Source organism: Dendrobates tinctorius, unplaced genomic scaffold (assembly GCF_039654945.1).
Source record: "Dendrobates tinctorius isolate UK_male_01 unplaced genomic scaffold, ASM3965494v1 ptg000089l, whole genome shotgun sequence".
Lineage (NCBI taxonomy): Eukaryota > Metazoa > Chordata > Amphibia > Anura > Dendrobatidae > Dendrobates > Dendrobates tinctorius.
In genome coordinates this window covers 16,715,248-16,729,579 of record NW_027361757.1, presented here as the reverse complement: position 1 = coordinate 16,729,579, position 14,332 = coordinate 16,715,248, and the positions used below count along the sequence as shown (strand labels likewise).

General features: G+C 41.4%; 1 protein-coding gene across 1 annotated transcript in view; it reads left to right on the top strand.

The window, feature by feature from the left end:
• Positions 1–14,332, top strand: part of PIK3AP1 (phosphoinositide-3-kinase adaptor protein 1) — a 203,334-nt gene that overhangs the window by 117,272 nt on the left and 71,730 nt on the right. The window contains exons 6-8 of the mRNA XM_073585858.1: positions 567–699; positions 7,783–7,979; positions 13,299–13,485. Of these exons, the coding sequence (XP_073441959.1) occupies positions 567–699; positions 7,783–7,979; positions 13,299–13,485 (517 nt within the window). The remainder of the gene's footprint in view (positions 1–566; positions 700–7,782; positions 7,980–13,298; positions 13,486–14,332) is intronic.

Genomic DNA, 14,332 nt, shown 5'->3' with positions numbered 1-14,332 from the left:
CTAGAACTCGGACTTCCACTGGACCGCTCATCCCTACTTGCTAGCTGTATGGCAAAGAGCTTTTATGCCCTGAACTCCCTGCCGACAAGATCAGCCACCACTTACAGACTGCAGTATTGGCAAAGAGCCGTAAACAATAGAATTATAAATCTCTCTCTTTTAGTAACAGAGAGGATTTTTAAAAGCATTGTCCGAGACCTATCCTTAGGATAGGTCATCAATGTCTGATTGGTGGGGGCGCGACACCAGCCCTGCAAAGCAACAGTGCTAAAAACTGAGCCACCGTTTTATTCGTTTAAGAATGTGAGACAACCCCTTCAAGGTCATGAAAAGTCTTTTTTTCACAGATGTGCAGTCAGATACATTACCATAAATGTACGCTATTATTATCATGTTTTTATAATTTTATGAGTGGGCATCAATCAGGTAGTGGAAAGGAGCAGCTAGTGAGAACTCAGATTCTTTGTAGCTGCTCTCCTTTTTTTAGTTAAGCAAATGCTTTAAATTATCTTTTTACCCAAACTGAGTCTTTTTTTGAATACTATATACGGCATATGTCTTTACAGGCATTTAAAATTATGCCATATGACAGAGATTTACTTGACAAAACATTGACAGAATCACTAAAGAACAACATTCCTGCCAGTGGGCTACACCTCTTTGGAATTAACCAGATAGAAGAAGAGAATGTGGATGCAAGTGAGTAAACACTTACCATATTATGTCTCTAAAGTAATGGAAGGCATCTCTAAATTTTCTACTACCACCAGGTAATAGGACCTATGGACTTATTCAACTCATTTTCTTATTTTTACTCCATCCACCTTTTTGATTATTAAATACACAAAGGTAAAATACTGGCATGCACATATATGCAAAGTGTAGTGTCCTGTATTATTTCCATTATTTACAGTCTATTATCTTGTCTTGTGTATATATAAGAAGTGAATATGTAAAAAACAGGCAAAAAAAAAAAACCCAGAAAAATCTAATTAATTACTGACGATATATGTACCGTATATACTCGTGTATAAGCCGAGATTATCAGTACAGTGCTGAAAACGCCCACCTCAGCTTATATACGAGTCATTGTTCAGAAAGAATGGGGGAGAGGAAGCGGGGGAGCAGCGGCAGGAGCCAGTGGTTGTGGCACAGTGACAGTTGCAGCCGCTGGCTTCAAGAAGACATCCTACTCACCCTCCTCATGCCGTCGCTGCATTTCCTTCCCGGCGCCAGCAGCTCTCCCTGTGCTGAGCGGTCATGTGATACTACCGCTCATTAAGGTAATGAATATGCACGCATCTCCACTCCCATAGTCATGGAGTGCATATTCATTACCTTAATGAGCGGTACCACGTGTCCGCTCAGCACAGGAGAGCTGCTGCGCTGGGACAACGGAGATGCAGAGACGGCATGAGGAGGGTGAATAGGACTGGGGGAGAGTGAGCCCTGCATACAACGATGGGAGGGCGGGTGAGCCATGCATAAAACAGGGAGAGCCACACATACCAGGACAAGACGGGGGGAGCCACACAAATCAGGACAAAACAGAGGAGCCACATACAAGGACAGGATGGGGGGAGCCACACATACCAGGACAAAATGGGGAGACCACATACCAAGACAGGATGAGGGGAGCCACGCATAGCAGGACAGGGATGAGGGGACAATGCATACCCGGCTTATACTCGAGTGCTTACCCAGTTTTCCGTAACAAAATTAGGTGCCTCGGCATATACTCGGGTCGGCTTATACTCGAGTATATATGGTATATTATATCGCCTTGAAAAAGTATTCTTATCCTGTGAAATTTTCCACATTACACCCATAAACTTAAATGTAATTTATTGGGATTTTATGTGATATACCAACCCAAAGTAGCAAGTATTTGCGAAGGTTAAAGGAAATTATAGATTGTAAGCTCTCACAAGCAGGGTTGTCTTATTTTACTATATTTATTGTATTGTTAACGATGTTACTTATGACTTGTGTTTTGAAACTGTTAAACTGTAAAGCACTGCGGAATATGTTGGCACTATAAAAATAAAGATTATTATTATTATATTATACACAATTTTCTATTTATCTTAAAAGCATACAACTGAAAATTGTGACATGGATTTGTATTCAGCCCCCTGTAGTCTGATACCCCTAAATAAAATTCTGAATGTCCAGTTGCCTCCAGAAGTAAATTGAGTCCACCCTGGAACTAATTTATTCTCAGTATAACTACAGCTGTTCTGTGAATGCCTCAGAAGTTGGTTTGAGAATATTAGGGATCAAACAGCATCATGAAAACCAAAGAACACACCAGACAGGTCAGAGATAAAGTTGTGAAGAAGAGTAAAGCAGGAATGGGTTATAAAAAATAGCCCAAGCTCAGAACATCTCACAGAAAACTGTTCAGTATATCATCCAAAAGTAGAAAAAATATGGCACAACTGAAAACCTACCAAGACATGGCCATACACCTAAACTGACATCTCAAGCAAGGATAGCACTCATTAAGAGAAGCAGTCAAGAGGCCCATGGTCACTCAGGAGGAGCTGCAGTGATCCACAACTCAGGAGGGAGAATATGTCCACAGGACAACTATAAGACCGCATTCATGCGGTCAGTATTTCATCAGTATTTTCCATCAAGATTTGAAAGCCAAAATCATGAGTGGAACAATCAGAGGGAAAGTATAATACAAATATGTCACCATTTCTGTATTTTTTTTACTCACTCCTGGTTTTGGCTTACAAACAGAGGTAAAATACTGACCAAGTACTGAACATTTGAAGGTAGCCTTAGTCATATACTCCAGGAATCTGGCCTTTATGGGAGAGTGGCAACAATAAAGTCATTTTTGAAAGCAAGCCATAAGAAGTCCCGTTTGCAGTTTGCAAAGAGCCATGTAGTCGACACAGCTAGCATGTGGAAGAAGGTGCTCTGGTCAGATAAGACCAAAGTAAAACTTCATGTGCTAAATGCAAAACGCAATGTGCAGTGGAAAACTAATACTGCACATCACCCTGAAAACCCCATCCCCACCGTCAAACATGGTGGTGGCAGCATCATGCTGTTCGGATGCTTTTCTTCAGCAGGGACATGTAAACTAGTCAGATATGATGGTAAGATAGATAGAGCTAAATACAGGGAAATCCTGGAGGAAAACCTGTTAGAGGCTGCAAAAAACTTGAGACTGGAACATAGGTTCAACTATCAGCAGGACAACAACCCTAAACTTACTGCAAGAGCTACAATGAAAGGGTTTAGATCAAAGTACTGTATAATCATGTGTTTGAAAGTTCCAGTCAAAATTCAGATATAAATCCTATTGATAGTCTTTGGCAAGACTTGAAAATTGCTGCTCACGGACGCCTCCATCCAATCTCAGTGAGCTAGAGCTAGTTTGCAAAGAATAGGATAACATTTCAGCCTGTACATGTGCAAAGCTGATAGGGACATACTACAAAAGACTTGCAGCGGTATTTGCAACGAAAGGCGGTTCTACAAAGTATTGACTCAGGGGGCTAAATACAAATGTACATCACAATTTTCAAAATTACCGTATATACTCGTGTATAAGCCGAGATTTTCAGCCCATTTTTGGGGGGCTGAAAGTCTCCCCCCCCCCCCCCTCGGCTTATACGCGAGTCATATACCGGGGGGATCAGCGGGGGAGGGGGAGCGGGGGTGTCAGAGATGATACTCACCCTCTGCAGCCCCCCTGCTTGTTCCATGTTCTCGGCACTGCTCTTCCTTCCTGCTTCAGCGGTCACGTGGTACCGCTCATTAAACTCATGAATATGCGCATATTTAATGAGCGGTACCACGTGACCGCTGAAGCAGGAAGAGAGCAGCGCGCCGAGAACATGGAAGAAGCAGGGGCTGCGCTGCAGAGACAAGCACCATGATGGGGTTGAGTATGAACAGGGGGAGGCATATTCACCTGTCCCTGCGCGTCGCTCTGCTGTCTTGCGTCCTCTGCAGTGACATTCAGGTCAGAGGGTGCGATCGCGCCCTCTGCCTGCACAGTCACTGCAGAGCCCACAATGCTGATGAGTAGGGGGCAGCGACGGAGGTGAGTATGCAGTTTTTTTTTTGGTAACGGAGGCAGCGGCAGCAGCAGCAATATGATGGGGCCACACACTGTGCAGCATAACTGGGGCCACTCACTGTGCAGCGTAACTGGGGCCACTCACTGTGCAGCATAACTGGGGCCACTCACTTTGCAGCATAACTGGGGCCACTCACTGTGCAGCATAACTGGGGCCTCTCACTGTGCAGCATAACTGGGGCCACTCACTGTGCAGATAACTGGGGCCACTCACTGTGCAGCATAACTGGGGCCACTCACTGTGCAGTATAACTGGGGCCACTCACTGTGCAGTATAACTGGGGCCACTCACTGTGCAGCATAACTGAGGCCACTCACTGTGCAGTATAACTGGGGCCACTCACTGTGCAGCATAACTGGGGCCACTCACTGTGCAGCATAACTGGGGCCACTCACTGTGCAGCATAACTGGGGCCACTCACTGTGCAGTATAACTGGGGCCACTCACTGTGCAGTATAACTGGGGCCACTCACTGTGCAGCATAACTGGGGCCACTCACTGTGCAGTATAACTGGGGCCACTCACTGTGCAGCATAACTGGGGTCACTCACTGTGCTGCACAATTGGGGTCACTCACTGTGCAGCATAACTGGGGCCACTCACTGTGCAGCATAACTGGGGCCACTCACTGTGCAGCATAACTGGGGCCACTCACTGTGCAGCATAACTGGGGCCACTCACTGTGCAGATAACTGGGGCCACTCACTGTGCAGATAACTGGGGCCACTCACTGTGTAGCATTATCTGGGGCCACACACTGTGCAGCATTATCTGGGGCCACTCACTGTGCAGCATTATCTGGGGCCACTCACTGTGTAGCATAACTGGGGCCACTCACTGTGCAGATAACTGGGGCCACTCACTGTGCAGATAACTGGGGCCACTCACTGTGCAGCATTATCTGAGGCCACACACTGTGCAGCATTATCTGGGGCCACACACTGTGCAGCATTATCTGGGGCCACACACTCTGCAGCATTATCTGGGGCCACACACTGTGCAGCATTATCTGGGGCCACTCACTGTGCAGCATTATCTGGGGCCACTCACTGTGCTCTCTCGGCTTATACGCGAGTCAATAAGTTTTCCCCAGTTTTTTGTGACAGAATTAGGGGGGGGGGTCGGCTTATACACGAGTATATACAGTATATATTTTTAAAATATTTACAAAACCATGTAAAATGTCCTTAAAACTTCACAAATACGTGTTACTATGTGTTGGTATATCACATAAAATCCCAACAAAATACATTTAAGTTTGTGGCTGTAGCCTCAAAAAATGTGTAAAAGGGGTATGAATAATTTTTCAAGACGCTGTACAGAGAACACAATAACAAAACATAAAATAATTCCAAAATTATTTTGGGTGTTTTCATTTTCTATCATAGGGTTGCTTTAAAAGTGGTTGCCCACTACTGGACAACCTCTTCTTAAATGCTAAGTGGTTCAGATAAAGTAAAAAGAAAACAAAAAAGCATTCTTTGATCCAGTTCCAGCAATGTGAATGTGTTTTTTTTGTGACATACTGACATACTAATAAAAGTAAAAGTATCATATCAATTGAAAACATTCTAATGCCTAAACATCAGACATATCCATCAGGTTTCTATCTATTCTGGAAGCTATAGCAGGAGTGATTCCTTCTTTGTGCATTTCCATGAAAGCATTTTTCACAGCCCTTTCTTTTTTCCCCTCTGGCACATTAATTTATATTGTTTTTCACAGCAATTTAATAATTTTTTTTGTCTGCATGGATTATGTGACAGATGGAGGTGTTCAATATGGATGAGAATCTTTATGCACTGTTGGAAAAACATGTATATATTTTATTCAGCATTTTGAGATCTGCAAATTAATTTCAAGTGTCAATTCTTACTTTAATGACACATTTATTTGTGAGATAGTGTTTATCATATCTTAAAGCTCCTTTTTACTTTCAACATTTCACAGATTAACACCACATAAAAGTTGTTCTGACATGATTTGCATTTCATAGCTATAATATACATAGATTTCTGGTGATTGACATATTTAAGGTCAGAAGAGTGTGTGTGTGTGTGTGTGTGTGTATGTGTATATATATATATATATATATATATATATATATATCTTAACATAAAGTGTTTTTTTAATGCGGCCAAATATACTACAGTGAGGTACAAGCTGCTTTGTAGCACTATAGGATGTGTTTTGTTTTTCTCATTTTCCACATAACAGAAACATTAATCTACAGCATTGTGCAAAAATTGTCACCATTCACATTAGACCTTGTCCTCAATTGGACTTACAATTCAATTTCCCTGTCTCAGATACACATCCTATGGCCATTTTTTATGAAGCCAATGTTTTTCTTAATCCATGCAAGCATGGGGAGAACATAGGAACTACACGTAGCTGTTGTCCTTAGTTGGATGTGAATCTAAAGATCCCATACATATTAGGCTAAAGTAGCTGCTCTAATGTGTCTGTGACCCCCAGACTCTTTCCCTATAGGTGATTTTGCGTAAGTTGAATTGCAACACCATAATCTTTTGATTTCCTAGGCGGTAGGCTACAGTGACTCAAGGCACATTTAGTCAAGTTGAGAATTAGCGAAGAAGAATTCACACTCGTTCCTAACTATCGGTCCATAAAAAAAGCAACCCCTCAAAAGAGCAAATCTCTTATGCTGGCAAAAAATTATTATCGGCAGCACATCACACGATGTAAAAAAGGGAATGTGCTGCCGAGAACATAATACTTGTCAAGACAAGGGGGGGTTAGCGGGCACCCTGGACCGCTAGCAGAAATCACATGGACCAGGGATCGTTCCACCAAACGCCTGCTCTCCCTTTATTGTGGGCGTAATGCTACTCAGACAACATACGGTGAGGGTAAAAGAGTGTGGCAATACGTTATTGAACCACAAAACAGGCAAATAATACATACAACAGTCCCAGCAAAATACCCCAAGATGGTGCACATTGCAGAGTCTCACTCTTCCGCTGACTCGCCGGGATAATGGCAGTTGTTACTTCAGATCTTCCAGGGTTGTCTACACCACCAGTGGCACACTCAAAAGGAAGTAATGACAGTCCAGGTACAAGGCCAGTTGACCAGAGGGTCACAACCTGGCTCCATCTTCCAGGGTTGATTACCCCACCTGTGGCACACACACAGAGAAAAGTAACGACAAGCTTAGTAAGATGACAGTCCATTGAGGCACAAGACCAGTTGACCCGAGGGTCACAACATGACTTCTTCGAACATCTCCATGAAGCCAGGTGACTGGCGGGTCCCAATCCTGGCTTTATCCAAACGTATCCATGGTTCAGCGATGGTCAGTGGAGCAGATCTATATTCTTCCAGCTGGGGCCGAGGTCACCTAAGTATGAGGAAGGAATGGTTGTATTAACATTCATTCTTTTTATTGCTAGTTTTCATAGACCTGGGCTAATCGATATTATATCTATTAATCTTTGCTGTTAGTGGGCTGTGATCGGCCCGTCTAAGTGAACCATTGCACGCCTGCATATTTATCAGGGATTCTAGAGAGAAAGCTGTCGGCCAGAATAGCATACAGCAAAACGAGTTGAGTGGGAACCTCCGGTCCTCAGTACTACAAAGCAAACTACTGAGTCAGTATGCTATTTGTAGACTGCTATGGATAAAAAACATACATATATTTTTTTTTCAGACCATCGGGATGAAGAATTGCCAACACTTTTGCACTTCTCAGCAAAATATGGTTTAAAAAATTTGACTGCTCTCCTTCTCACTTGCCCTGGATCTTTACAAGCTTACAGCGTAGCTAATAAAAATGGGGACTTTCCAAACAACATTGCAGAAAAATATGGCTACATGGACTTACGGCAATTCATAGATGAATATGTGGTGAGCAATGAGCATCCTTTACTTCTTTCTGAGCATAAGGTTTTTTTAAAATTATTTTTTATATTAAGAGTGTCAAGTCACAAATATAGTTATCGTGCTAAATCAGATGGTGGATGCTGTATGACTTTAACAACTTGGCATTGATGAGACATTATTATGCAGGAATCAGTTGAATGTAATTTATTCTTGCCTTACATGTAGACACTGATTTATTATTTAATATAGCAAATAATAATTCTACAATCTGTGCACAATTTGGGACAACCCTATGTCATAACTATTGCCATAGATTCTGTTATTGGGTTATTCCCAACTTACTGTTTTTTGGAAATCGGACCTTGGGATCCTCACTGATCCTGGGGGCATATACACAACACCACTTCACTTATTTTTAATAGGACTATTGGTTATAGGCAAGCACATGACTTGGTTATCTCCGGCAGTCCCATAGACAATAAATGGAGCAGACAGCCATTGCTCTATTCTAGTAGAACATTTCAGAGCCAGATTCTCAAGATACTTGAAGGTCCCAGCATTCAGATAGGTGATAGATTGCCAAATTGGCAATAATCTGTTAAAGGGAAGGCTTTTGATAAGTAGTCAGAGGACAGCATAATATAGAGTCTGACACAGATTTCAGTGATGTTTCACTTATTAGGCTGTGTGCTGTTTACGAACAATGAAGGTTTTATCACTAGGAGATAATTAATGCTGGGACCACAGTGCACACAAGCCCTGGTCTGACCACACCCCCTCCTCTGATAAGCAGCTAACTGTCAATATACTATGTACACAGAAGCTGTGGTATGGGCGGGTTCAGCTTCCTGAGCTCTACTACATCTAAGAATTCAGATTGTATCACAGCTGCTGCACCCAGTAAACTAACTGACACATCATTGGAATCAGGGTCTCTGCTTCTACTTTATGTTACTCTCAGATGAGGTGGCAAAAAATTGCTGTCAGGTTCCCTTTAAGTAAGATTCTAGCCATAAATTTCACTCATCTCTACAGTTTTCTTTTTTAACTTTACCGTCTCAGCATTGGTAGTCAAAGCAATGTAGAGCAGGTCCTATACAGTATAAAATAACAAAAAATGTGTAAAGTAGCATATTATGAACAAGCTGTATGTTGTTTGACCGGTATCTCTGCTATCACATCTCTTTTATGCTGCAGGTGCTAAAATAATAATAATAATAATAATAATCTTTACTTATATAGCGCCAACATATTCCGCAGCGCTTTACTAAAAGTGAAAGGTTTTATTTAATCGCCTATTGAATCAACATATTCACATAGTAACCAACAAAAGAACTCACTACTAACATCAAGCACTGTATTATGTGTCACATTGTAAGTCAGGCAGCAAAAGGCGAAGTACATGGTTACAATGTATCACGAGGTGTCATATAATAACGTGCACTTGATGTTAGTAATGAGTGATTATGTAGGTTGTTATATGACTGAGTGGAATGAGGATATATTGTCTATTTATGATGGTGATCTGTCTGGGTATTGTCTGTGTATAAGTCAGTTGACTATTGATGAAGATTTGTTTGACGCCAGCACTTAGAGCCCTGCTTCTGGGGGGAAATTAACTTTACTCCCCCCCCACGGCAGTGTTTGGCGTTCAGTTATGGGGGTGGTGCAGGCGTGGTATCATTCACCACTCTGTATATAGAGAGCAGCAGCTGTAATTGTGCCCCCAGCATTGACTGACAGCAGGTTCTGCATTAAGGCCCATAGGGTCACACACCCCCTGAAGAAGCAGAGCGAAACGCTCTATAGTGCGCAAAGACAGTTGATCCAGGCCGGCAGTTACCAGGTATATTCCATTCCTGGGCATCATGACACACTGATCTTTTTCACTACTCTCATTGTCAACACTATTAGATATGCTCCACACTTTGTGCATGTGGTCTACTGATATCTGTTATTCTGTTTCCTTCTTCTGCTTATTTTGGTAACTTCTCCCTGGTTGCTGTGCTGACATACTATACTGCTACGGGATCTTTACCTTGATAAACTATGTCTCATGTTTTCTGATGCAGGCAGCTCTGTACACACAATGGCAGTATATAAATCACAATATATTTTCAATTGTAATATGATTTTCATATTTTAAATTGCCGTAATCTTTTTAGCCAAATTGTAAATTATTAATTGCAATTCTTAATGATCAATTTATATCCTCCTATTACGAGTAAAACTTTGCTTTTTAACATGTTTGTACTTTTTAATGTATGTAAATAATTTTTTTTTAATTATTATATTGAGATTTTTTTGTATCACCCTTTTCTTCCTGGGTTTCATCATCTGGGATATTACCATATTATTATATTTGTTTTTGGGTGTTATCCCCAATACTGTCAGTGGGTCAGCACTAAGGGTTTTGTTTGTACATGTACTCATCTGAGAGCAGCATAACGTAGGGTCAGAGAGCCTGAATCCATTGATGTATAACTTAGTTTACTGGGTGCAGTAGTTGTGACACAATCAGAGTTCTTAGATGTAGCAGAGCTCAGGAAGCTGCCGCCGCCCACACCACCATGCTCTGTGTACATTGTCCATTGACAGTGAGCTGCTTATTAGGGGAGGTGGTGTGGTCAGACCACTTGGCATGAGGGAGCTAGCTGGAAGTGATAATATCCTGGTGATAAAACACTCATTGCATGGAAACAATAGCACACAGCCTAATAAGTGACATATCCCTGAAATCTATGTCTCAGCTGCTACATTATGCTCAGATTACATAGTAAAAACCCGCTGACAGATTCTTTTTAACTGGGGAAAAGGATTGTGATTCAACTTTTTGTATTTGTAACATTTTCTTTTAATGTAGCTACTTTATATCTATTTGTTAGTCCTATTTGGGGACTTGAATCTGCAAACATCTTATAATTTCTACTAGATACAACAATACGTCAGGCGCTCAGCCGACCCCCAGCTGTCACAGCAACCCATCAGTTTCTTGGGTCAGTGTCGAGGAAGGAGTGGGACAATGGGTGCCGGAATTAGCGTACGGGCTGTATTACGGCACTTAATTGCTTCAGTGGTTTACAGGGCTTCTAAAGGATTACCAGTAGAGGCAGATGTTAGCTATATAACATATCCGGCATTTGCCCCTTGTTGTTCAAAATGTTTTTGTTGAGATTTTTCAAATATTATGGGGAGGGGATACATAAAAAAGGAAAGGCAATAGGAAAGGCAAAGGGAAACAAGGAACAAATAAGAAAACATATAAGAGGGAGAATGACACTTTGCAAAGCATACAGTATAAGGAACAAATGCGTCCTCCGTTTGCATCAGCTCCTGAGCCCGCTCCAAAGTCCCTGACACCTCTACATGACTTAATGGCACATCATAGGGGGTTAAGGTACTAATTTACTGGCTCAAAAAACCTGCAACAAATGTTGTCATTAATACTTCACATGTGATTCCCATTTAAAGGATTTTAACCTAAAATACATTTTAGATACCGTTCTTAGAGAAAAAACAAAAAAAAATGAGCATAGACACTACCACAAGTAAATACATGTAAATTTCATGGAATACTTAGATAATGCTATTCTGATCAAAAAAGCAGAAAAGCCATCCCACCACGACAAGGTGTGTCCCACAGGACAGTCCTAACCTACGATATCTAGTATTAAAACCTTACCATGTGTTATAGGACATCAGTATAAATAAGGGTAGACCAGGATGGACTTAAAAAACCCCATAAGGTGCTTATCGTTCGAATTCTGATGTACATCTCAACTCCCAATGTGTTTCCCCCATCTTGTAACCCCAATTGGGATAAGAAGAAATGTTTGCCATGAATGCTATCACTTCCTTCAGGGAGAATGCATTCATAGCAATTGTTTCTTCTTACCCCAATCTCCTGATGAACCGCTGATACACGAGGGGAGAAACGCGTTGGTAGATGGATGTACATCAGAATACGAATGATAAGTACCTTATAGACATCATTCATATGTCTTTCATGGCCTATAAACAATGAGATTTGATCGTGTTCCTGTGTTTTAATATGCATGTTTTGGGACATATCTATATTGTTGAATTGTTTTAGGCCATTGGGCAAGGGCAATATACCTTCATATGTTCCCTAAGGATTACACAGGATCAAAACTCAGAAATGGTCTAGTCTGTGTATATAGAAAAGTGCTCACAATACTGTTTGATTAATAAGACCTATGTGATATACTTACAATTGTTTGACCAATAAGACATAGGTGATATATTCACATTCTTGGATAGGATTATCTCCCTGTATGTATTTTTAATGTTACCATTTGGGTAACATATACCTGTCTGCTTTTATTTGATTGTTCACGGTGGTGCTACATCTCTGTAGGATATAACAGGGTCATTGAGGGCAAGCCGATGTTGAGTGGGGGCACCACATCGCTCTTTAGGGTGCCAACCTCCGCGACAAGGTAGGGAAACCATTAGGTCAAACTAGGGCCAGAATCCCTATCCCTCATCTATGTGACCTACCCTTGCTTTGTAAAGCCCCCCCTTTTAACATTTATTAATTAAAGTTGTTGCAAATAGTAGTAGGGGCTCTTTAAAGTCCTCCTTATTCATATGATACCTGTATAGTTATTTGATTCATGTTTTCAGACTAGGATACAGCCCCGAATAAGACACCCATGCATGGGAAGCTATGCAGATGGAATAGTTAGCTCAGAAAGGAGGGCCACGCCTCGTGTTTGTACAGAGTGCAAAAAATTACAGCAAAACCAAAAACCTGAGCCGCACTATTAGCTGTTATATGTACAAAATATAAGAGCTCTTGAATTTGCAAAATAAATACCAGCTTATAGTCCAGCTCAGGTTTTTGGTTTCACTTAGATTCTTGAGTAATTTCAAAAGTTTGCTATATCTTATACAGGAAAGATGTATATCTTTGTACCGTGTTAGCCAGTATTAGTCTAGCCTGAAGAAGAGACCTGAGTAGTCTCGAAAGCTTGCAATGTGTTACCATCTTTTCAGTTAGCCATTAAAAGTTATCAACCACTGAGGACTCTCAATTCTGAACATTTTTCTATATCTTATAAATATTTTTTTTGACACTTTTGTGTTAACTTCTCAGAAACTAGCAATATTATTTCACTTTGTTAGTATGTTCTATAAATAACAAAGGGGCAGCTTACCGTCAGGTACCAAGAAGGTAAAAGTGATGTGGCAACAAGTGGTTGGTTATTCTTACATTTTCAGATGTCAAAAGCCTCACTTTTGTAAGCAAATATGAACGTGAAACATTTTAATAAGGTAATTGACTGCGGGTTAATATTTCATTATTTTTATGTGATAAAGGAAACTGCAGACTTGTTGAGAAGTCATATTAAGGAGGAACTAAGCCATGATAATGAAAATGAAAATACATATGAGTCGATGGCAAACCTGTCTGCTGACCTGCTGATGAAATATACGATGCAGCCTGATACGGAGATATATCTACCTATGAAAGGCGCAGTCAGTCCACATGACAGTGATGGAACCTGTAAGTGCTTTATGCATTTTAAAATACATGAAAAAAAAATAAAAAAAGCAATAAATCTTAGATGGCCGAGACTGTTTTGTAGATTTTTCAATATATACACTATATACTTTAACGTGGTTGCACCTACCAAGTTTGGGCATTATTCCCCATCAATACAATAGGGGCTAACTTCTCGATCACTGGAGGGCTGACCGCTTGGACCCCCACCGATACTGAAAATGCAGGTCTAAATAACCCGGTCTGGATGGAACGGAACTTTGGCATGGCATCTCTGCTCCATTTGTATTCTATGAGACTGCTAGTAGCTGAGCGCTGTATTCATCTGTCTCCAGCAATCCCATAGTGAAAGAATGGATGCGCATGCCCAGCCTCTACCCCACTCACATGGGTCTCTTCAGTGCCCCATTCTCTAGACTAGTGAGGGTCCTAGTGTTTGCCTGTCAATAGTGTTTTTGTTGTGCCTCGCAATGGCTTTATAAACTAATGTAGTAATACCTGAAGCAAGTACTTAAAGGGGTTGTCCAGCCTTAGGCTACAAGTCTGCAGTCACTCTATGTGACTGCAAACTTGTGAATGCTCATGCTGCGCGCACAGGGAGCAGGTGGTCATGTGCGACTTGCATACATGCCAACTAGACTGTCCGGCCTTGCTCAATACACTTTCATTGAGCAAGGCGGCGTCCATCTAGTCGGCATGTGACTGCATGTATGCTAATCACACACTTGTGATCACATGCTTGCTGCTCCCAGTGCTAGCACTGAAGGATGCTCACAGTGCATAGTGCTCGCAATGTGAGAATTTGCAAGTCTGCAGTCACATAGAATGACAGCAGACTTATAGCCTAAGG